We start from the raw sequence: 23736 nt of genomic DNA, 5'->3' as shown, positions 1-23736 counted from the left end.
CTTTCCGTGTCGGCTTGTGTGGGGTTGCCCTTTAGATTTGTGCCGGAAACTGCTGATAAAAAACAGGGAGAAGGAGGAAATGGGGATCTTGGAGCAGTGGCCTTTGCTGGCCTGAGTTCCCATTGGCTGCGCTGGTTTTGGGCAGGCCGAGCCTGGGGCCGGGCAGGCAGCGGATTCCTTGTGCAGCAAGGAGCCCGTGTTTTCCGGGAAAAAAGCAGAGCAGAAAATGATTCACCGGAGGCTCCGTGCCAGCGATCCTGCAACAAATATCCGCTGTGTTTGTGAGTGGGATTTCTGACATCTTACGAGTGGCGTCTTGGCAGGAGCCCCGTGTTCGTGGGGAGAGGCAAAATCGCGCTTTTGTTCCCCTCCGTGCGGGGCCCCAGCCCCCGGGACCGGGCCCTGCCGAGGGCCAGGGGTGCCCAGGGCAAGGGGGAGCCAGGCCAGCTGCAGGGCCGGGGCTCTGCCACACGGGCTGGGCCAGGGCTGCCCACGTCGCCTCCGGGGCCACTCCGGGGCCGGGCAGGCAGGGACACGTGCGGCAGCCTCGAAGTGTGAGGATCCCGCCCTGCCAGCCAGTGACAGGGACAGGGACAGGGACAGGGAGGGACTCCTGGTGCTTGGTGCGGCTCCCTCTGGCCGCAGTTCGCTGCGCTGTGGGATGAGGAGGGAATCTGGAGCACAAAGGGAGGGAGCTGCGGGCTGGGATGAGCTGATAGCGAAAGCGAAGGCTGCGCATGGCAGCCGGGCGGGACACGGAATTCGTGCCCTGCTTGCTGCTGCGGGCACATGGGCGGCCGTGCCCAGGCAAACCGGGCTCCAGGCACGTGGGATGGGGGCAGTGAGCATCGCACAGAGGATCCCAGCTCCCCTGGCTGCAGGGGGAGATGGGCAATCCAGCCCTGGTGGGGTGATTGGGGATGGAGGTGCAGAACCCACCGGCCCTTCCCTCTGGGAGCCTCTCCAGCCCCGCTCAGTCCCATTCCAGCTCATCCTGCTCAAGCCCTTTGCATGTCCTGCCCCCCCAAAGCCAGCTTGCCCTCAGCTCTGCTTGCTGCCAGCCCCTCCTGAGGGCCGGTGAGGATGGGGGTGCTCCTGGTGACACCCAGCAGGGATCAGCTCCCACTCTCACCCTCGTGTGACCCTTCCAGGAGCTTCACTGCCCGTGCGGATGCAGGAGCCAGGTTCAGGGTGCCTGGGGTGTCCCCTGAGCAGTGTCTCCGTGATGGGGGACACTTCCCACCTCCCTCAGGTGTCACTGACACATTTTATGGAAATCCTTTCGCTAGGATTTTTCTCCTGAGAAGCCTCAGAAAAGAAATGTAAACAATAATTATCTGCTGCTGTGGAATGCGGCAGGTACATCTTTGATTGGTCTCACACGAACTGTTTCTACTTGATGACCAATCACAGGTCCAGCTGTGTTGTCTCTCTGGTCAGTCACAAGATTTTGCTATCATTCCTTTCCTCGATAGTCTTCTGATGTCTCCTTTCTCTTTCTTTGGTATAGCTTTAGTATATAACTTTTAAAAAATATAATACATAAAATAATAAATCAGCCTTCTGAAGCATGCAGTCAAGATTCTCATCTCTCGGGACCCTCAAACACCTCCTCCCCCAGGCCCATCCCACGGGCTGACCCCGTTTCTCATCCTGCCAAGCTGCTGCAGAGCAAACCCCAAACCACATCCTCAATGATACGAAACCGAGACACGGCAAAAGTAAAAGAAACTTTTATTTCAGAGAGCAAGGATTCTCTGAGCCAGGCGCTCCTCCTCAGCATTGTTTTGAGGCAGCTGGGGCTCCAAGCAGGCTGTGGCAGGGCTGGGGTGCTCAGCTGCTCTCGGGGGCGCCGTGTCCATCCCCAGGCAGCTCCAGCCACCACGAAAGCTCCGAGTGGGGAGGGACAGGGACAGGAGAGCAGCGGGCTCCGGGCGAGGCGGGATTGTCGTGGATTGTGGCTCCAGCCCCGGGAGGGAAGCACAGCCCGAGGGCAGGGAGGGCGGGCACTTAGCTGCGGCCGTACCCGTATCCCCCGTACGGGTGGTACGGGGGGTGGCGGGGGCTGAAGACCCCGGCTAAGGCCAGGGAGACGAAGACAATGACGAGGATGACGATGACGATGTTGATCACCAGGGCCGTGATGTTCAGGTACTTGGCCGTGGAGCCGTAGCTCAGGGCCCCGCTGTAGTCACCGAGCACTTTGCGGTCCCTGGACTGGGGACAGGCAGAGCAAAGTCAGGGGAGTGGGGTGCGGGGGTCCCGGGGGGCTCAGGGCTGTGGGAGAGGTGCTGGAGGCGCCAGACAGGGCTGAACCCTCCCAAAACACCGGGGGTACCCTGAGGTGCCCACTGCCCTCCCTGCCCCAAAACCCTGCAGAACTCGTAGCCGGGACTCCCTGGGGTCAGGGCTCCATGAAGGGGGGACTCTGTGGGGTCAGTGCTGGTCAGTGCTCCATAAAGGGGGGATTCTGTGGGGCCAGTGCTCCATGGAGAGGGGACTCTGTGGGATCAGTGCTCCACCATAAAGAGGGGACTCTGTGGGGTCAGGGCTCCATGAAGAGGGGACTTTGTGGGGTCCCTGGGGCACCCTTTGGTCTGGGGTTTGTGGGGTCCCTGGGGCACCCTCTCGTCTGGGGTTTGTGGGGTCCATGGGTCACCCTGGGACCGGGAGCTCAGTGAGGTCCATGGGGCATCCCGGGCTGGGGGCTCGGAGGGTGTCCCTGAGGTCCAGGGCTCGGAGGGTGTCCCTGATGTCCAGGACTCGGTGGCTGTCTCCCCGGGCTCCTCACCTTGACGGAGAAGACGAATGCCAGGAGGCCGAGGCAGCAGAAGTTGCCGTACAGGGTGGTGAACAGGGACCACACCAGGTGGTCCCGCGGCGGCGGCTGCTGCTCCTGCTGCCGCGTCTCCTCCACCACCACCGTGGTGCTGCGGGGCATCTCCTCCATGCTCACGTCGGTCGGCAGCACCTCGTAGGGCGGAAGCGGCGACTGCATGCCTGGGGCTGGGGCACAGCTGTGGTGGCACCTGCGAACGCGTGCGGCTCCGGGAGGTGGAGGCGCCGCGGGGCGGGCGCAGAGCCGCGGTTTCGTTTCCTCGAGATTTGGGACGGAGCGGGAACAGACCGCCCCTCCGGACGCCCTGTGAGGCACGGGAGCCTCCTCCTCGGCGCCGGGGAAACCCCGGGCCCCTCTCCTCGTTCCTTGCCTAATCCTCCTCTTTACTAATTTCCCAGTTTCTTTTGTTGCCCCTTTATTGCCAGCTTCCTTCCTTAGCTCCACCTTTACCTGTTCTTTGCCCCCTTTTTGCTTCACCGTTTTCTTTCCCTTTTCTTTCTTTAGCCCCTTGTTTCCCCTCCCTTTCCTTGTCACCTTTTTCACCTTTTTTGCCCCCTGTTCTCCCTTCATCCTTTATTCCATTCTTTCCTTTTTTTTTTTTTTTTTTTTTTGGCCACCTGTGTTGTCCCTTTCTTCCCTTTTCCCGTTTTGTCCTTTCTTTGCTTGCTTCTTTCTTTCCCCTTTCCTTTTTTCCTCACTTTTCCCCCTGCCTTCGCCCTCCTCATTTCCCCCTTTTTTTTCCCTTGGCTCCTTCATTATCCCCTTTTTCTTTCCCCTTCTTTCTCTGTCCCTAATCCCTGTGAAATCCCCAAATCCTGCAGAGCCCCAAGCCCACCTCCATCCCCCAAAAACACAGGGTTAAAGCCAGGGGCTGCCACTTTTTGGGGTTGCCATTTGGGATCCCCGGAAAGCTCGGGCTGCACACCTTAAAGGAATCCCCCTCTCAGGCTTCGGGGTGTGCTTGGACCGTGTTAATGCACCGGAATCCGCAGGATCCGCGGTCCTGGAACCTTTTCCTGGCAACTCCGGGAGTGTTTCTGATTAAATAAACCGAACGAGCGTGGCCCCGCCCTGGAAATTGGGATTTGGTTTCTGGGAATCTCAGCCCAGGGCATTGGTGCCCTCTAGTTTCCCCCGCCGTGAGGGTGTTTCTTCCTTTAATGACGAATTTCTCCCGTGCTTTCACCCCTACCCTGAGCCGCAGCAGGGCGGGGACGCTGCCTCAACCTGTGGGATGGCGAGGGAAAAGTCCCGTTATTTTCCAGCCCTGAGCGGCAGGGGGAAGAACCAGCCCGCAGATCGGGGCACCGAGCTGTGGCCGGGATGAGCAGAGGGCGCAGAGCCGTGACCCCGGGGGATCCGGCTGGGGCGATCCTGGGGATCCAGCTCCCATGGGACTCGCAGCGAGTGGGAGTTGGGGGTCGCACCCCTCAAGGGACCCCCGCACCTAGCGGGGGATGCTCCCAGGGATGTCCGCACTCATCTTGCTGGGACGATCCCGGAATGCCAACCCTGATCCCGGGATGCCCGCCCTCATCTTCCCGGGACGATCCCGGTGCGGTCCGCGCCTGCGGGTAGCGCCCCCCTGCGGACCGGCCCGGGAGCTGCAGCCCCCGCCGCTGACGGCCGGGAACGTACCATCCGCGCCGCCGGGGGGGAGCGGTCGTGGGGCGACCCGGCCGAGACCCGCGTGACTAATCGCGCCGAGCCCTCCGTCCTCGGCACGGATACCCCGTTCGGTTCCACCTCGCCGCCGCCCCGCTCTCCCGCCGAGCAGGGCCAGGGACAGCCCCGGGGGCTCGGTTTTCCCCCGCGCCCCTCATGGTCGCGTCCGCGGCGCCCCGCGGGGCTGCCGGACCGTTGGCGTGGAGACGCGCGGCGCCTCCGCAGGCCCCGCCCTCGCGGTGCGCCCATTGGCGGAGAGCCCGCGGCGGGCGCGCGGCGATTGGCCGGCGGGGCCGTCGCTCCTGGTCGGGGGCGTGGCCGCGCGCAGCGCCGGCTCATTCATTCCCCCCGCGGGCGCGGCGCGGGGGGGGCGATGCACCGGCGGGCCCGGGGCCGCCGAGCCCCGCACCGAGCCCCGGCCCCACGAGCCGCAGCCGCCCCGTGGCCGGCCCGGAGCGCGCGGGCTGGACGGGCGGGGGGCCCCATGGGCCGGGGTTAGCCCGGCGGTGGTGGTGGTGGCGGCGGCGGCGGCGGGGGCGATGCGGGCGGCAGGATGCCGCGGCTCCCGGTGAAGAAGCTCCGGAAGCAGCTGAAGCTGCTGCTGCTGCTGGCGCTGCTCACCTCGGCCGCCTGGTTCACCTACCTGCACATCAGCCTGGTCCGCCAGGGCCGCGCCCTGCGCCTCCCCTTCGCCTACGGCAAAGGTAACCGGGGCGGGCGGGTCCCCGGCAGCCCTCGGAGCGGGGCCTCGGGGGGCTTTGGGGGTCCCCAAAGGATGGTGGGTCTCCCCCGCCACTCCGCGCTACCGGAGCATCTGGGGTTTGAGGGTCCCCAGGGAGCGCCAGGGCTCCCCCCGCACTGTGCTCTCAGAGCACCTGGGGTTCGGGGGTCCCCGAGGGGTTTGGGGGTCCCCCTGCCACGCTGGGGACCCGGAGCACCCTCCCTTTCCAGCGCTGTGTTTCTGTCCCGCGTCACCCGAGCGGGTTTGGGGCGAGCGGGACCCCTCCGTGGGCTCCGCGCCCCGGCGTTGGCCCTTCGGGATGAGGGGAACACCCAGGAGGGTCCCCAAACCGGCCGGGACATTCATTGTCCCCCCTCGAGCCGCTCCGTCCTCATTTTTCCACCCGCTGCCTTGGCTGAGATGACAAAGAGGCCATTTATAGGCGCTCGCCCTGCTGGAAGGGACAATCTCTGCTCTCCCATCCCTTCCCAGCGTTCCCATCCTTTCCCAACCCTCCCCATCCCATCCCAGCACTTTCTCAGCCTGTACTTCTCTACCGTAAAAATACCCAAAATTCCATTTTTCTGCCCCCCTCCCTTGGGTAGCCGCCGGGTTGGATTCCGGGATGGATTTCGGGATGCTCCGGAGGGACAGGTGCCCCGAGGCTCGCTCCGTTTTTCCCGGTTTTCCCGGGCCAGCTGTCCCTGGGCAGCCCGGGGGGACACGAAGCCACTCGCGATATTTGCCGGGTGAAACTTGAGCTCGCCGGGACCGACCTCGCCTATAAAATGCGTCCTAAAAAACGCCAAGGGGCCGGGATGTGTTGGGAGGAAAAGCCTTTCCCGAGGGGGTCCCAGCGGTCCCGGGGGTTGGCGAAGCCTCCCGGCTGGAAACCCCAAAGTTTCCGAGCGGAGCAGCAGCAGCAGCATGAGCCTGCAAAATTTTGGGCCTCGCGGTGAAATCGGGATAATGGGAATGAGCGAGGCAGGAAATGAGGCTGGGAGGGAGGGGAGGGCACCGGGGCTGCCGCTTCCCTGCGGGATCCTCCGTGCCCGGGGGCTTTTCCCGGTGTTCCCGGGGGCTTTTCCATGTATTCCCACCCCCATCCCCAGGCGCTTCCCCCCGGCCCCGCCGCTGTTCGGGATGGCCGTGTCTGGGTGGCCTGTGGCCAGACCCTGGCTTGGGATCGCTGTCCCCATGCTGGGAACACCATGGATGGGATCCCCGCGGGTGTTGGGGGGCGAGCCGTGGTTTTCCTGCGGGGAGGATGCTCAGGGATGTCCCCAGGTGCCCATCCCTGCTGTCCCTGCATCCCGGCTGGCTCCTCGGGATGCTCCAGAGGTTTTGCTGTGGAAAGGAGGGGGTGCAATGGCTGCAAAGTGGGAGTGAGGGGAGCTGGGCTTTGGTGGAGAACGGGGTCTCTGGGAGGTGGGGAAACAGATGGGAAAGTACATTGGGAGGGGAAAATGTTGCCCTTTGCCATGGGGAGGGCACCTTCCTTGGCTGTGGAGAGGTGGGGGATTCTCCAGGGAAAGCTGGATACAGCTGGGATGCTCCTTGGATTTTCCAGTGGGCTCCTAAAACCCGGGTGAAGGTGTGGGAGAGGCAGAGTTTAGGTCCCACTCGGCCTTTTTGGATTTGGGAAGGGGTTGGATGGAGGTTGGGGAAGGGTTTGACCATGCACAGGTGGACCTCATCCTGCTGCTGCCAGACTGGGAGAGGCAGGGAATGTTTTAGGTGGAAAAACATGGAATGGAGGGAAAAAAAACCAAACAAAACAAGCAAAAAAATCCCAAATAGGTCATAGGAAATAAACCATATTAAGGAAAAAACTTGTCGCAAGGGTCTGGGGGAAGAGCATCACCCCAAAGGAGTTTGGAGATGACTTTTGGATTTGGCCACCATGAGCCAGGACCTGTCTGTCTGTGCCAGGGGTGCTGCCTGGTTAATTAACAAGGAAAAAGGTTAATTACTCATTAAGCAGGATGTCAGTGAGCAGCTGGAGGCTGCAGGTGCAGGGCATGAGGATTTTAGGCAGTTTCTGGGGGGTGTGAAGTGGGGAACACCCAGCCAGGTGGGGTTGGGAGGATGATCCCAGTGGGATTATCCCAGGGCTCCCATGTCCCAGCCATTGGTGACACCTGGAGCATCCAGGGGCTGGGCTGGAAGCTGGGATGGTCCCTGATAAAACATCCCCCCCTTTTCCTCATCTTCTCCAAGCAGATAATTACCCTTCTCTGGCTAATTGAGCACAGGATTCCTCAGTGGAAATAATGAGGCCATTTCCAGCTCTCCCGGCTGGAAACCCGCTGAGGCAATGGGGTGGAAACGGGGGATGTGCCAGGTGGGGAAAGGATGGAAAAGGAAAAAAGAACTGGGGAAAAAGGCAATAAAGCCCTGAAATGGCTGGCACAGGGGGTGTGGGGTTTGCTGGGGTTTAGCCTGGAGTGAGGTTTTGTGGGATTGGGGGAGCACAGGATGGGCGCTCAGGGGGTCTAAAGCCAGGTCAGGGATGGAGTGGGGCTCTCTCTGCCTGCTGGACGTGGCATGGCCTGGGTCACCCCTCTGCCATGCTCCAGAGGGCTCCCAAACCCCCTGATCCCGAGGCAGCGGTGGGATGGATGCTCTGTGTCCTGTCCTTGGCTCTCCTCCCCCCAGGGACCCGTTTTTGGGGAGAGGGTTTGGGGTAATGTGTCCCTCTGGGATCCATCTCTGCAGATCCTTTGATTTTAATTGGGAGCCTGGAATGCTCCTGTGGGGCTCATCCTTTTTGTCAGGGATGCCAGGAGCAGGTAGGGAAGGGGATGAGAGAGCCCTTTGAAGATGAAGGGCAGCGGGATTTGGGACTGGGCTGGGAGCTGCTCTTTCTTCTGCTGGCGTCACCCCAGTCTCCCATCCCTGCTGGGAAAGGCTGGTTTGGGTGTCACTGGGGTCCTTTTTCCACATGGGAATCCCTTCCTGGACAGCCTCAGGCTCCATGCCCTGCTCCTCTGGGGTGCCCAATGGGAATACTTTGGCACCTGCCTGTTTTGGGTTTTTCAGAATCAAAAATGTGGCTCTTCAGAGGCACAAGTGGCACCCCAGGGTGGCACTGTCCCCAGCCTGGCTGTGACCCAGCCCCTTGGCTCCTGGAGTGTCCCCAAAACCGTCCCTTGGAGCCAGGGTAGGTGAGGGGTGGCTTTTCCCAAGCACCAGGAGCTCTTTGTGTTGGTGTTTGGGATCTGCCCTGGATCTCCCCTCCATCCCTTCCCCGTGCCTGCAGCTGGGGCTCTCCAGAGCTGCTCCTTGGGGTGTCAGTGGCCTTGGCACTGGAAGGACACAGGAATTCTGGCTGGATGAGGAGCCAGCTGCTGCAAGAGGCTGGGAAGCTGGAATCGGGGTGGTGACCCCACAGGCAACGTGGAGCTCAGAGGCTGGAATGCTTCTGGGGTGAAATGCACCCTAAAATTCCCAGCATTTCACCGTGACCTCCTCCAGAGGCTGCATCCCAGGAAGCCAAATCCTTGTGCTGGGGGCTGTGAGTTGAGCATCATCCCTGTTGGGATGGAGCAGGGTCCTGTGGGAGCTGATCCAGCTCTCCCTGGGGCAGAGGGGCACTGGATGCACAGCCAGGGAGTCTGGGAGCTGCCCAATCCTGGGAGGGATGTGAGATGCTGATGATGAGCGTGGAAGTGTCGGAGCTGCCTCTCCTGGTGGGTGTTTGTCAGCTGGAGTGGTCTCATGGCAGCTCCATCAGCAGCCAGAGCGATTCCATCGATTTCCACGGCTCCAGCTGAGAGCGCTGCCGCCGAGTGGGAAAACAGCAGCCCAGGAATGGGGGAGGCAGCAGAGATCCCCCCTGGCTGCTCCAGCTCCCTCTGCACGGCTGTGACAGGTGCCAGCAGTGCTCAGGAGTGTCCAGGGTGGTCACAAACCCCATTCCCCTCATCCCCATTGGTGTCACCGGCTGTCACCCAGCCCGTGCCACCACCCTCTGTCAGGGATTTCTGTCCCATGTTTCTGTGGCACTGACAGGGGGATTTGTGGCGTTGATTCCTTTAGCGCTAATTATAATTACTCAACACCTCGTTAGGAGGCTCCTGCAGGGATGCTCCTGCTCCGAGGGGGGAAATTTTGGGAATGGAACCTCTGGGTTTGAGGAAGGCACCGCCACCACCTCTGCTGCCACCACCTCTGCTGCAGCTGTGTCGGGGTTTAGATGTCACCTCCCCCCCTCCACGTCGCAGGGCTTGGAAAAGGGCCAGGAGAAACCCCGGCCTGGAAGAAAGGGGCTGTGTTTGGAGCTGGGGAGGAGGAGGAGGGAGGTGGGATGTGAAAGGCTCTCTGTGCTCCCCAGCGGAGTTCCAGGGCCGGGATAACGGGACACGCTTCTCCCATGGGAGGCATCGCTCCGTGCCCTGCCTGGGTCCCTGGTATCCGTGGCCTCCTCCCCAGGATGAGGATCCTGGCTCCCTGTCTGGAGGCTGCTGTGACTCAGAGCTGCTTTGTGCCATGGTTTGTGCTTCCTGCCCGCTCCTCCCTGCTCCCAAAGCATCGGCGTCGCTCCAGAGAAGAGCTTTTAGTGCTTCCCTCCCTTCCCTGAGCATCCCCAGCCCACAGCTTGTCCTCAGAGCTTCCCCTGTCCCTGTCCTGCCCTCTCTGGTCCTTGAGGGAGCCTGGCTGAGGGAATGGACACAGCAGAGCTGCTCTGCATCCTGCTGGGATGCTGGGAGGAGCTGGAATCCTTCTTCCTCCTCTTCTTCTTTCTCCTGCCTCTGAGCTGCTCCTCCCGCAAGGCTGTGGTTGGGACCAAAGGAGCTCAGGATTTTTGGGAGCAGTGATGCTCCTTGGCACCAGGCACTGCCCATCCCCACCCCTTATCCCCATGGCACTGGTTCCCAGGTCCCCAGAGCCTGACCAGAAGCCACTTTCCAATATTTAAACTGCCAGGGAAGCCCAGAAGCCTTTCCTGGAGCGTTGCTGGTGCTTTTGCTCCTCCCTGGATGTGGGAGCCCTTCGGAAGGGATGGGAGCAAGCAGGGGGCTCGTGGCTCTGGGTTCTGAGAGCTCCATGGATGAGCTTGGATTAACTCCTGGTTTTTACCCAATTTATATCAAATAATCCCCCTCCAGTTCACAGTCCTGACATGGAGGAGAGTGAAGCAGGGTGGGACCATCCAGCCATCCCAGGGAGGCTGCTGGCTCAGGTTGCCATCCAGGGAATTCTGTCCGTGGCAAATCCCACAGGATCCCACGGGAGGCAGGTTTATCTCCTCCAGGGCTGGGAGAGACTCCCTGAGCGGGTACCACAGAGCCACTCCCAGCCCTGGGCAGGTCCCCTTGGGGCGCTGAGCTCCTCCTGGCCGTGATGGATGCTCGGATCAGAGCGCTGGGAATGTGGGATTGCCGCTGTCCGTGTGTGCCGCTGCTCCCATCACCCTCCTGCCCAGGGAAGAGGGATGGATGGCTGCAGGAATGGGGCTGGGAGAGGGGAGGGAGCAGCCTGGGGAGCTGCCAGGAGCCAGCTGGGGCTGCCAGGGGCTGAAGAATGGCCGGGAGCAGAAGAAGGGGCTTTAGAGCTTAATTTCCTGTCCCTGCCGTGGGGATGGGATTTGTGCTGCCATCTCCAAGGAGACGCCGGCAGCGCGGCCGCTGGAATACCAATGGGGTGGGAGGCGTGGGGCGGGGGGCTCCGGGCACCCCCAGCCCCTCCCTGGCCTGGCAGTCACTGAGGCTGCTCCATTCCGGGAATGGGAGTCCCCAGGACCGGCTGGGGGTGGGAAGGAGGGTGTGGAGGCACAGGGACATCATTCCATACCCTTGGAAGTGGGTCTGTGACCCCTTTCCTGCAATTCCCATGGTGGGGGTCGCTGCTCAGCACACCTGGGGCTCCCCCTCATTGCTGGTTTTTGGGGAGCCTCGGGTGTTTGTGGAGGTGGTTCTTGGACACCCACCTCTCCAAGCATTGCCTTGAGCTTCCCTTGACTCTGGGTTGAAGTGTGGATCCCCCTGGGTTTTGGGGTGGGTGGCACAAAAAGAGGATGTCCCCCCCAAAGTAACGTTTTCCAGGTCTGCACCGTTGTTTTGGGGGAAGTGGGGGTAGTTTAAAATTCCCTGCCCAAGGAAAAGGAGCTACAGAGGGGACTCAAAAGTTGGGGATAATTAACTCAGCACATTAATGAACCTGATGGGTCTGGGAGCAAGGTTTTGATGTGAGTGTGATTTTTGAAGAGGGACATGGTTTGAGGGGATGGTGTCTGGGGGGTTTGGGGCTGGCGTGCTGTTGGTAGAGCTGTGGGATGCTTTGGGAGAGCTGGGATTGGAGGGGCAGGAAGCAGGGATGCATCCCTGAGCATGGAAGGGGAGCAAGACCCCAGCAGCTCATCCCAGTACCTCTTATGTAAAGGGCTGGGAGCTGTGGGGGGTGTAATTAAACCTGCTGCTGATGAGCTGCTGCAAAGCTGCTTAGTGCAGATGGAATGAGGGGAATTGCAGCCAGGGCCCCCTTTCCATGTCCCTGTACCCAATGCCAGGGACACGAGTGTCCCCAGGAGAGGTGCAGGCTGTGGTGTGACCCCCTGTGCTCCCTGGCAGATGCAGAGAGGCCGGGGGAGGTGACGGATCCCGGGAGGCGGCCGGCGGCCCCGGCGCGGCGCAGGAAGGCCGAGGATTCCAGCGAGAGCCGCGAGGAAGATCCCATGGTAACGGGGCAGAAGGGGTGGGGAGGTCACGGGGGGCACAGTGCTCCAGGTCTCGTCCAGCTGAGGGGATCCAAGGGTTTGGGGGTGCATCAGAACCTCTGGCTCTGCCCAGCAGCCCTCACAGTGGATGAACCCTCTAATGTCCCATTGAAACGGGGCGGGATATCCCCCCCATATCCGACACTGTGCTCCATGTGCCCTGTCACGGCTTCCCCGGGCAGGGCCCAGCTTCATCTGCTCTGCAATTCCTGCTGTTCTGGGCAGAGCCACCTGCTCTTGTGTGTTCTGCTCTGTCCTGGACTGGAGAGCCACTACACCCCAGGTGCAGCCTCCAAGCATGAGGCACTTGGAATTGTAGCCATGGGACACCCTGCTGTCCCTGTCCAGCAGGTCACCAAGGCCCTGCTGAAGGCCCTGTTGTCCCTGTCCAACCTGTTGTCACCAAGAGGCCTCCTAGCAGGGCAGCCAGGTGGGATGGAGGAAGGGGGAAGCCACAGGGTATTCCCTGCCCTATCCCAACTCCTCAGAAATAAGGGACAGATGGACAAAGGGGGAACCTCAGGTGCCCAGAGGAGGCACAGGCTGGTGCTGGGTCAAGATAGAGGGCACAGCAGGAATTGCATCCTGGCTCTTCCTGGGAGGAGGGAGAAGCCTTCCACTGAGCCTGGCACAAAACCCTCCCTCCTTGTGAGGTCTTCCAAGGGCACTGCTCCCTCCTCCGGGGCTCTAATGAGTTTGTTTAGGCAGTTTGCTAATTATCTCCCTGGCACTGTGCATCCAAATGGGCTGTGCTGTGGTGACAGAGGGGGATGATGCTCTGGGGAAGCTGAGGAAGAGGGGAATGCTCTGGAGGGGCCCCAGAAGCACCTGGCTCTTCCTTGTCACCCATCAGTGATCTGGAGGCAGGTAAATGCTCACTTAATCTCTAAATTATGAGATACAAGCAATGGGATTAACCTAATCCCCTTTAAAGGAAGAGGGGGAGTGCAGAGGCATCCTGCTCCCTCTGTGCTTTTAGAGGGAGAGAGCCCAAAATCCCAGCAGCCCCCAAGACTGGCCAAACGTTTTGGATGAACAGAAAACTCACTGTTTTGGAGCAGTTTTGGCAGAGGAAGGGAAACAAGTTTAGCTGGAACATTTTGAAACTGCTGCCTGGGACACCTTGCCAATATTTTTGTGCCACCTCCTGTTTTCCTTTGCCCTGAGCCGTGAAATCTTTTGCCTTGGTTAGGCAAGGCTCAAAATGAGGTGTTTAGATTGTGGAATCCTGGAATGGTTTGGGTTGGAAGGGATCTTAGAGCCCATCCATTCCCAGGGGCATGGACACCTTCTGCTAGCCCAGGTTGCTCCAAGCCCTATCCAACCTGGCCTTAAGCTTTTCCAGGGATGGGGCAGCCACAGCTTCTCTGGGCAGCCACGGGTGCACAGAGCCATCCCACAAGCACAGGCCGTGCTGGCCCTGGTCACCCATCCCTTGTGTCCCTCTGTGCCTCCCCAGAGTGAAGGGCAGGACGGGGATGCCTGGTTTTCCAGAAGCCAGCAGCGTTCCAGCCGCGCCAGTGCCCACCCCAAGCTCAACCTGACCAAGCAGGCCTTGCCCTGGAACGAGCAGGTGGGTGTGGGCAGCAGCCTGGGAGGGCATGGAGGAGGAGCAGGAGCCCCACTGAGCCCCCTCTCCTCTCCCACAGTACAAAGGGAAGGCAAACCTGCACGTCTTCGAGGACTGGTGTGGCGGGGCCGTGAGGCACCTGAGGAAGAACCTCCACTTCCCACTCTTCCCCCACGTGAGTCCCGGGATAGGAACTGGTGGGAGGGTCCACACATCCCTCCCTGGGTGCCCCCTGCTCCTCCTCAGGACCTTTACTTGCAGGGCTTGGCTTGGGGAAGTGATTCCCAACTGGAGGAGATGGGACCCCCTCTGTGGGTGTGGGAGGCTGGGGTACCATGGAGGAGGTGATCCATGGAGGAGGTGATCCATGCCTGTTTCCTCGGCAGACCCGCACCACAGTGAAGAAGCTGGCTGTGTCTCCCAAGTGGAAGAACTATGGGCTGAGGATTTTTGGCTACATCCATCCCTTCAAGGATGGTGAGTGACGGAGTGTGGCTTTTCCCCCATGCAGCAATGTGGAGATGCTGTGTCCTTCCGCTTCCTGGCCACAGGAGCACAGAAAGGCTCTTGGAGATGGGCCCCAAATCCTGGCTCCTGGGCAGGGGAGTCCTTCCGGAGCAAAGCCCCTTTTCCTGTGGCTTTGAAGGGAGGCAAAGCCCTGATCCCATCCAGGGCAGAGCCATGACGTGAGGTCTGGGGTGGTCCCATCCCTGTTCCCCATCTCACCACGAGGCAATAGGATCAATCCCACACCACCAGGGTCCCTGTGTCCCTCGTGGTGACCCTCTCCGTGGCTCTCTGCAGGGGATTTCCAGTTTTCTGTGGCTTCAGATGACAACTCAGAGTTCTGGCTCAGCTCCGATGACAGTCCCTCCAATTCCCGACTGGCTGCATTTGTGGGCAAGGTATGGCACCACCTCTGCCTTTCCCTGCTCCAGAGGGAGGGATCCATGTGTGCCTGTGCTGGGGACAGCTCTCCTGCCTCTCTGCTCCTTTGGGAATGCCAGGCTGTTTCTGCCTGCTCCCCTCCCTGGCCAGGCCTGGCTTGGCTTCCAAAGGAGCCCCTTGGTCCCTTCTTGGCTGGAGCTGCCAAAGACCAGGAGATTTAATATTTATTCCTGGATTTCCCTGGGGTTAATTCCTGTAATGGGAGGCTGCTGGGCTTTGGTGTGGTGTCCTGCTTCTCTCATCTCCTCCTTCCTTCCCAGCTGGGCACTGAGTGGACAGCACCAGGAGAGTTCACCAAGTTCAGCTCACAGGTGTCCAAGCCCCTGCGGTGAGTGTGTCTGTGGGGATCATCCCAAGGGAATGGAGTCTGGGACATGCAGGTGCTGCCTCTGACCTCCCTGGGCCATGCTCCTTTCCCAAAAGGCACGTGGGGCTGGGCTGGACCCCAGACCCATGGTTTGAAGGGGCAGGTGATAAGTTGAGGACAGGGATGTCACAGTGTGCCCCCAATCCCACAGAAGCCCTCAGCAGTGGGATGGGGAGCAGACACCCTCCCCAGCTCCCTGTCTCCTTGCCTCAGGAAGGTTTTACCCACCCGTGGGCAGGACAGGGAGGCTTTCCCAGGCTGGCCCTGGGCTCTGACAGCTGTGTCCCCTCCCCTGCAGCCTCATGTCCTCCCGACGTTACTACTTTGAGCTGCTGCACAAGCAGGACGACCGAGGCTCGGACCACGTGGAGGTTGGGGTGAGTAAATGCCCACCCCCCATGCCAGGCTCCTTCCAGGGCTTTTCCCATGTGTGTCCCCAAGGGCTTTATCCTGGAGCAAAGCCAGGTTTCCCCCTCCCACAGCTGCCAGTGGGGACAAGTCAGTGTCACTGTTTCCCTGGTCATTCCAGCACTGGGATGCATGGAGTGCTGTTCTCCTTTCCTGCTGGTGGCCCTGCCATGGACTCCCATGGGCAAGAAGAGCCCACACAGGCAGGTCCCACCTTGCAGGCTGCATCCCAGCAGTGGGAGAGAGGTGGCCCAGACGATGGAGCCATTCCCTGTTTTCTTCTTTTTCCCCCTTGGAATTACCATGGGTTTCGAATCTGAACTTGCCTGCCTTGGCAGCACAGCCCTGGCAAAGCCTGGAGCGTGTGTCAGGGGCTCAGGCTGGCTGAGGGCAAGATGTTGGCTCGTTAGCAAAGGTTTCCTTTCTCCCAAGAACTCATTAATCACTGGGATCAAGCTGGTGCCAGGAAAGCATCAGGGAGGCCAGCTACACCCCTTCCTCCCCATCCCCTCTATCCTGATAAGATCTGCGTTTCTTTGGGCAAAAACAAATAGTGGGGAAAGCAAATAGATGGGGGAGATGTTTCTGAGATGGGATGTTTTTGCTGGAGGGAGGGAGTGAAGCCTTTCAGCCGTGCAGAAAAAGCTCTCAGCTGTGCAGGGAGAGACAACAACAGCATCCACAACAAAAGCAGGACCCTGATGTGTCTCGCCCCGGGGGCATTGAAGGGCTTGTCCCGACAAGGGCTCCAGACTGGCTTTTAAAATGCTGGAGTTAAATCAGGGCAGGCAGCTCTGGAGACCCTCTTAAATCAAGGCAAGCTCTTCTTTATGAAGCACTGGAGTGAGGAAAGGAGCCCTTTGGTCACAGGAGTTGTGGCAGTCCCAGAGGGAGCCAGCATGAGCCTGTTTCCTACCCACAGGAGCCTTTCCCTCTCCAACCCTGCAGGGATCCCAAACTCTGTGGGAAATGGGGCAGGATCAGCCCTCTCTCTTGCTCCTCTTCTGCAGGGAACTTTCTGGGAACTGTGCACAGGGAGGACCCATCGTGGGTGCTGGGCTTGGGCAGCTGCATCCTGACCCCTGCTACCCCCCTGCTCATTCCCCATCTGCTTTTGTTTTTTCCCAGTGGCGAGTTTTCCTCCCCAGCCTGAAGTTTGAGGTGATTGACTCCTCCTACATCTCCCTGTACACAGGTAAGGGCCAGGTGCCACAGCCAGCAGGCTCTCCAGGGGCTGCACGTCCTGGGAGAGATGGGAAGGAAAGCAGAACCTGGGAAATGGGGTCCTGGGGGGACATCTCAGCCTCTGAATCCCCACACTGGATTTCTGCCTGCTGTAAGGAGGGCTGCAGGGGCTGCAGTGGGTAGGATGGATGCTGGGAGCGAGATGAGATGCTGCTAAAAGTGGGCTGTGCAGTCACCACAGCGTGGAAGCGCAGCTCTGCTGGTGCCCCAGCCTCATTCTGCCTGCCAAGAGCCCTCTGGCTCCGGGGCCTGGCCCTGAGTTACGAGGAGCTGTCGTGGAAGCGGGGATGGATGGCAGAGGGTTTAATTAAATCTATAGATCTTGTGCTTGCTGCCCCTGCCCTGGCAGCAGGGAGGGCTGTGATGGATGGGCCCTGCCCCGGCGCTCCGCACGCAGCGGGAGCGGCCATCGCTCCTGCCCTGGGAGGTGTCCATGAGGAGGAGGGGGCAGGCAGCATCTCTGGGGACAAGAGGGATGAGGGGTGCCAGTGCTGCTGATGCAGGTGCCCCTGAGATGGGTGATGTGCAGATAAATCCCTGTCCCTCAGCACCAGCTTTTCCTGCTTCTCCTTCCTGCTCCTCCTTCCTGCTTCCCAGCTCCCTCAGACCCAGCAGCACCCTGAGGCAAAGCCATGGCAGCCCTGGGGAGCCCCTCCCTGCTGGAGGCTGCCAGCAGCAGGCAGAGCCCTTTCCCTTTCCCTTCCCTTTCCCTTCCCTTTCCCTTCCCTTTCCCTTCCCTTTCTGGACTTTTCCAGTGGCTTCAGCCCCACCCCAGCCAGCTGCAGGGACACATTTGGGAAGCCTTTCCCTGCCACAAGAAGAAGAATTTGGGGTTGGGGAAGGGGCATCCTGCTTCCCTGTGGCCCTGCAGCAGGGAAGGGAGCACCCATGGGAGCATGGCCGAGGTGACAGGAGCAGGGGTGACCTCCTGGGGGCTGGTTGGTGGCCAAGGGTGACGTGCCACCCTCATGCCTGGGTAGGAGGCACACCAGCTCGCGTTGCAAGTACCTGCAGGAAGGACATCCAAGGTTTAACCCCTGTGTGCCCTTGGGAGTTACAGCCCTCAGCATCCCCTCCTTTCTGAGGCCGTGGTAATGGGAGCAGGAGGCCTGGCTGGATCAGCTGTGCCCTCATCCTCTCCTCATTAGTGGATGCAATAATCATTAGGCTGATTAGTCGCAGGGTCTCTGAGATGGCTGGGAGGGCAGCATTGCCTTCCCTGGGAGCAGGAGGGGTGGGAAATGCCCCCTTGGAGGGGGTGCCTGGGGGCTCAGCCCGGCCCTGTCCCGCAGATGAGTCGTCCCTGAAGATGAACCACGTGGAGCACATCCCGCAGACCTTGGCCAGCCACAGTGGGAGCCACCTCTGGGAGGCCCAGCAGGACGAGCACGGGGCCGACATGCTCAAGGCTGACCCCAGGGACACCTTCTTCCTCAGTGAGTGCCCGAGGATGCATCCATGCTGATCCCTGGCGGGGTTTGGGGGAGGACAAAGGCTGCTCTGGGCATCCCTGCCAGCCTCTGCCCATCTCTTGAGGGGAGGCCTCTCTGCTGGGGTGTGTGGGAACGCGTTGGGATGCTCTGGGCTTCTCCACAGCCCCTGCCATCGAGGCGTCCCGCGTGGAGAACGTGCTGGTGCCCTGTGCCTACAGCCCCACCTACGTGGTGAAGGATTTCCCCATCGCCCGCTACCAGGGCCTGCAGTTCGTAAGTGTCTCCCTGGGGACAGGGCCACGCTCCCATGGGGACATGGCAGAGCCCAGGGCAGGGATGCTCCCAGCTGGGTGAAATCCAGCAGGAAGCATCTCTCACTGGCTCAACCTGGGAGAATTGGGGTTAAATCCCTGTGTTTGAGGTGCTGGGAGTCACGTTGGTGGTGGCTTCGGGTCCCCAACTCCTCGGGGTGACACGGCACCATTTACCCCCCAGGTCTACCTCTCGTTTGTGTATCCCAACGACTTCACACGCCTCACTCACATGGAGACAGAGAACAAGTGCTTCTACAGGGAGTCCCCCCTCTACCTGGAAAAGTAGGTACTGGGGGCTGGGATTTGGGGTGCTGTGCACAGGGGACTGATGTCAGCAGTGCTGGGATGATGCATCCTCAGCCACGTGTCCCTGTCCCCCATGGGAGGGCCACCCCAGGCTGGCTCCATCCCCATCTCCCAGGCGTGCAGCAGCTTGAGTGCTGGCGGCGGTCCTGGATTTAGGAACCTCCTCGCTCCTCCCTTCTCCCAGGCCCTCACCCTCCCTCTCCATCCCCAGGTTTGGGTTCTACAAGTACATGAAGATGGATGAGGAGGAGGAGGATCCGCGGCAGCGAGCGTTTCTCTTCCTTGGCCCTGACAGTGAGTCACAGTGAGGCATGGCTGGGCACGGGGCCGAGCTCCCGGCATCCCTGCTGCTGGCAGCTCATCCCCTCGGAGCTGTGGCTCTTTGGAGTGACTCCAGCCGTGCCAGAGGCTGCAGGAGGGCTGGGCTGTGCAGAGCAGCATCCCTCAGAGCATCCTGCTTGGCATGACAACAGGGCGGTGTGGGGTGTGGGAAGCAGGACACTGGGTTGGGATTTGCTCTCCCTCCAACATCTCCTGGATTGGCCTCGGCAGTGGGCAGCAGGAAACAGACCCAGTGTGGAGTCTGGGGGTGTCCATGGAGCCTGGGGGTGCTCCTGGGGAGCCAGAGGCTGTTCAGAGCCTGCCTTGGTCAATTTGCAGCTTAGCAAAGCCCTGGCAGGTCGGGTTTGCTTCTGGATGGAGTGGGATTGGTGCTGAGATTTGAGGTGGGGATAAGTGGCAGCAACTGGAGCTGCCAGCCCTATGTGGGTGTCTCTGTGTGGGCATCCCCTGGTGCCCCAGCTCTGCTCCCTCACCTCAGCCTCTCACAGGCTCCTCTGCTACTGGGATCAGGCTCTGCCTCAGGGTACTGATCTCTGCCTTCGCTCCCTAGATTTCCTGGATGACGAGGAGGAGGAAGAGGAAGGAGTGGACAGCCCTGAGCCCACAGACGCCCCTCCCGAGGCCAAGGAGCGGAGCTTTGGGCCGGCACCCAGAGCCAAAGGGAAGGATCCCATGCCGGTCACCGGGGCTTACGGAGATGACCTGGACTATTACAGCTTCCGCCGGCAGCGGGGCCGGACACAGGCCGGGCCGGGCATCCCTGGGCAGCTGGGGGGGACGTGGGGCACCCCCAGCCCTCCAGCCGCCCTCCAGGGGGATCCCGCGCCGGAGCGGGGCCCGCGCCGGGCACTCCGTTGGCTGCCCCAGGATGGGGAAGAGGAGGATGAGCTGGGGCTGCCGGCAGCATCTCCAAAGCACCTGAGCCTCCAGCCCCACCTCTCTGTGTCCATCTTCGGTGGCAAAGCTAAAACGCCAGGTCCCACCAGGCCAGCAGCTCCCAGCGAGGACAAGAAGCCCCGGAAAAGCCAGGAGAAGGTCTACGTGACCCGGCTGCAGCCCGGGAAGCGCAAAGCCCCGGCCCAGGAGCCGGCCTTCCCCGGCATTTTCCTGTATCCAAAGCTTGTGAGGAGAGTCCACCTCCGCTCCAGGACCCCGCAGAAGCATCCCATCGCCCCCAGCAAGCTCCAGGCCCTCCCTGGGCGCCGGAGCCCCTGGCTCCTGGGTAACATCTCCAGGGAGAGGGACCCTGCCAGGCGCAAGAGCGGCAGGAGGTGGGAGCGGCCGCCCAAGCAGCGGGTGCTGCCCGGCCTCCTGGCCCTGGGCACCGAGGGGCTCTTCAGCCACGAGGACACGACCCCTGCTCCGGGCAGGACAGCGGCCACTGCCGGCTACAACTCCTCCGAGGCCACCCGCTCCGAGGGGACGAGGGTGACGTCCTTCCTGAAGGTGTCGGAGACCACGGCATCGCAGCAGCAGGAGGGGAAGGGCCAGGAGGAGGAGGAGGATGAGGAGGAAGAGGTGTCGGACTATTCCTACGAGGCGGGGGAGCTGCAGCAGGGCTGGCTGGAGGACTCCATCAACTGGCAGCGGACGTTCAGCGTCAGCTCCGTGGACTTCGAGCTGCTGCGCTCCGACTGGAACGACCTGCGCTGCAACGTGTCGGGAAACCTGCAGCTGGCCGAGAGCGAGGTGGTGGACGTGGTGGCCCAGTACATGGAGAGGCTCAACGAGAAGAACGGGGGGTACGGAGGGAATTCGGGGGCTGGGTCCCGGATCATGGGGAGCAGAGCTCAGGATGGCGGCGATTTCAAGGCTTCTCGTTTCCCGGCAGGATCTACACCCTCCTGAGGATCATCAACGTGGAGAAGCGGCGGGACACGGCGCGGGGGAACCGCTACCTGCTGGAGCTGGAGCTGGCGGAGCGGGGCCAGCGCACGGTGCGGCTCTCCGAGTACGTCTACGTGCTCCTGCACCAGGGCAAGCAGGACGACAGCGCCGAGGCCAACCCCGACGGGCTGGCCCTGGGCGCCACCGAGCCCCAGCCCAGCGCCTGGAGCATCCTCTATGGGAAATCTGTGCTGTGCCGGCCGCTGCGGCTCAGCTGGAGGCAGGACGTCATGGTGCACTTCGTGGTGCCGGGTAGGTGACAGCGGGACGCGGCTCTCTGGGGTCTGTGCTGCTCCCTCAGCAGCGCCCAGCGGGATGGGGGTGTCACCTCTCCTCAGAAGGGGTTGGTTGGGCCAGGGGGAGGTGCTGAGGGTTCCTCTGTGAGCCTGAGAGATGTGTCTCTGGCAGTGAAGAACCAGGCCCGCTGGGTGCAGCAGTTCATCTCGGACATGGCCGGCCTCTACGGGGCCACGGGGGACGCCAACTTCAACGTGATCCTGGTGGACTTTGACAGCGAGGACATGGATGTGGAGAAGGCCCTGCGGGATGCCCGGCTGCCCCGGTAACTCCCACCTGCAGCCTCGGGGTCTGGGGGGCTCCCTGCCATAGGGAGGGTGCTCACACAGCCTGCTGCTCCTTCCCCACCTGCACAGCCCCTGCCTTGCTGTCTCTTCCCTCCTCCTCGTTTTTGGGGGTTTGAACTGCTTTTCCATGTGGATCTGGGGGTGGAGAAACTTGAAATCTATGGGAGGACCCTCAGCTTGAGCTGTAGCACCTGAGCTTTCCTGGGAACCCCATGCTGGTGGTTCCTGTCCCTCCTGGCTGTCCCTGTCTGTCCCCAGTGCTACCTGCCCTGTCCTCTCTCCCCAGGTTCCAGTACCTGCGGCGCACGGGGAATTTCGAGCGCTCTGCCGGGCTCCAGGCCGGTGTGGACATGGTGGAGGTGAGTGGGGACAGGCACCAGCTCTGCCTGTGGCTCCTCTCCCAGGGCTCTTCCTCTCCAATTCCCCTGACCCGTGTGTGTGCCCTCCCAGGACGAGCACAGCATCGTGTTCCTGTGCGACCTGCACATCCATTTCCCTGCCAACATCCTGGACAGCATCCGCAAGCACTGCGTGGAGGGGAAGCTGGCCTACGCCCCCATCGTCATGAGGCTGAGCTGTGGCAGCTCCCCCCGCGAGCCCAACGGTGAGCAGGGACCCCTTTCCCGCTGGGAGCGCCCCAAAACCAGGCCAAGACCTGCTGCCCCTCTGCAGGAGCTGGCACAGATGGGGATGGGTGGGAAGAGGGGTTGGGATGGGGAATCCCCGTGGTTCCCAGGTGGTGGGGAGAGCACAGAGGGGATGAGATGGGCATTTGGGGGTGCCCCCACCCCTCACCTCATTGCTCCCCCCCCCGCTCCAGGCTACTGGGAGGTGAACGGCTTCGGCCTCTTCGGCATCTACAAGTCGGACTTTGACCGTGTGGGAGGGATGAACACGGAGGAGTTCCGGGACCGCTGGGGCGGGGAGGACTGGGAGCTCCTGGACAGGTGAGCCTGGGGGTCCTGCAGCCCCTAAACCCCCGGGAGCAGGGTCAGACACGTGGATTTGGGCACATCCATCAAGCTGCCTGGGGGCTGGATGATGGGGTGGTGAAGGGGAAAACTTCCCTTTGGGAAGGCCACGTCCATCTATCCATCCATAGAGAGCTTCATCCCTCCGTCCATCCATTTCTTGAACTCCATCCCTTCTTTCCTCCATCCCCTGAGCCCTGTCCCTTTATCTCCCTGTCCCTTGAGCAGTATCCCTCTTTCCTCCATCTGCAGGGAGCCCTCTCCCTCCATCCCTGATCTTGGTCCGTCCATCCATCCATCCATCCATCCATCCATTTATCCCCTGAGCCCTATCCATCCATCCATCCATCCATCCATCCATCCATCCCCTGAGCTCCATCCATCCATATCCATCCATCCATATCCATCCATCCATCCATCCATCCATCCATCCATCCATCCCTGACCCCTGTCCATCTATCCCTGAGCCCTGTCCCTCTATCGATCCACCCCTGAACCTTATCTCTCCATCCCTCCATCCCCTGAGCCCCATCCATCCATCCATCCATCCATCCATCCATCCATCCATCCATCCATCCATCCCCTGAGCCCTGTCCCTCCATCCCTCCATCCCTGAGCTCCGTCCCTCCGTCCGCAGGGTGCTTCAGAGCGGGCTGGAGGTGGAGCGCTTGCGCCTCAGGAACTTTTACCACTACTACCACTCCAAGCGCGGCATGTGGAACACCCGCAGCAAGAAGCCCTCCAAGGAGTAGTGCTGAGCCCGGCCTGCAGCCCCCGACCCCTGGCACCTGCCTGTCCCCTGCCACCACGGCCACCGTGCCACCATGGAGGCACCCACGCCCGCTGTGGTTTCCCTGGGGAGGGCCAGGGTGGTGGCAGTGGTTTTGTCCTTAAGGGTCTAAATGAATTCATTAACTCCTTCGTGCTGGTGGTTCCCAGGGGCTTTGCTGGGTCCTGGAGGGCTGTGCCAGGCTGGGGACACTGGAGGTGCAATTGTGACATCCAGGATCCCTTTGCAGCTCCTTTCCTGCGTTGCCCCTCCCCAAAATACCCAGTACCTTGTCCCTGTGTCAGGCTGGGGAGCTGAGCTTTGGGGAGGGGCTAAGAGCCCACGGGGCTGCCCAAACCCTCCTGTTCCCCTTCCAGGACCCACGAAGGGAGGGGGGTCTGGCACTGGGGACACTCTGTGGGTGGGGGGCAGAGCCCTGAGGCTGGCACTGCCCGTGCCAGGGGGGGCTGGGCTGGGGGGGGACAGGCAGAGCCTGGAGCAGGTACGGGCAGATGACATTTCCAAGCTAATTTCTGTGAAATTATGAGGTAGGAAGCTGTTTTCAGGAAGTTTTTGTCTGTTTGGTTTGGTCTTTTTTTTATTCTTAAAAAATTAAAATCAATGTCTTGGCTGAGATTTCCCTCTGCTC

General features: G+C 61.2%; 2 protein-coding genes across 2 annotated transcripts; one reads left to right on the top strand and one right to left on the bottom strand.

Moving 5' to 3' along the window:
* Positions 1 to 2010: 2010 nt before the first annotated feature.
* On the bottom strand, positions 2011 to 3335 carry LOC128936213 (dispanin subfamily A member 2b-like). Its single transcript, XM_054274965.1, has 2 exons — positions 2792 to 3335; positions 2011 to 2217 (listed from the first exon to the last, which is right to left on the bottom strand). Exons 1-2 carry the CDS (start codon positions 2996 to 2998, stop codon positions 2011 to 2013), a joined length of 414 nt encoding a protein of 137 aa, XP_054130940.1. The 5' UTR covers positions 2999 to 3335.
* A 1689-nt stretch (positions 3336 to 5024) lies between these two features.
* Positions 5025 to 23172, top strand: B4GALNT4 (beta-1,4-N-acetyl-galactosaminyltransferase 4). Its single transcript, XM_054275096.1, has 20 exons — positions 5025 to 5208; positions 11798 to 11904; positions 13403 to 13516; positions 13593 to 13688; positions 13900 to 13990; positions 14318 to 14418; positions 14722 to 14789; positions 15127 to 15205; positions 16365 to 16431; positions 17774 to 17917; positions 18078 to 18187; positions 18410 to 18510; positions 18746 to 18828; positions 19427 to 20618; positions 20708 to 21015; positions 21172 to 21325; positions 21634 to 21706; positions 21798 to 21951; positions 22168 to 22294; positions 22956 to 23172. Exons 1-20 carry the CDS (start codon positions 5058 to 5060, stop codon positions 23068 to 23070), a joined length of 3435 nt encoding a protein of 1144 aa, XP_054131071.1. The 5' UTR covers positions 5025 to 5057; the 3' UTR covers positions 23071 to 23172.
* The last annotated feature ends 564 nt before the right edge of the window (positions 23173 to 23736 follow it).

Source organism: Melozone crissalis, unplaced genomic scaffold, assembly GCF_028551555.1.
Source record: "Melozone crissalis strain CALT ecotype California unplaced genomic scaffold, PUWL_Pcris_2 ptg000018l_1, whole genome shotgun sequence".
NCBI lineage: Eukaryota > Metazoa > Chordata > Aves > Passeriformes > Passerellidae > Melozone > Melozone crissalis.
Note: the sequence above shows the minus strand (reverse complement) of the source record. Positions and strands in the feature narration are given on the sequence as shown.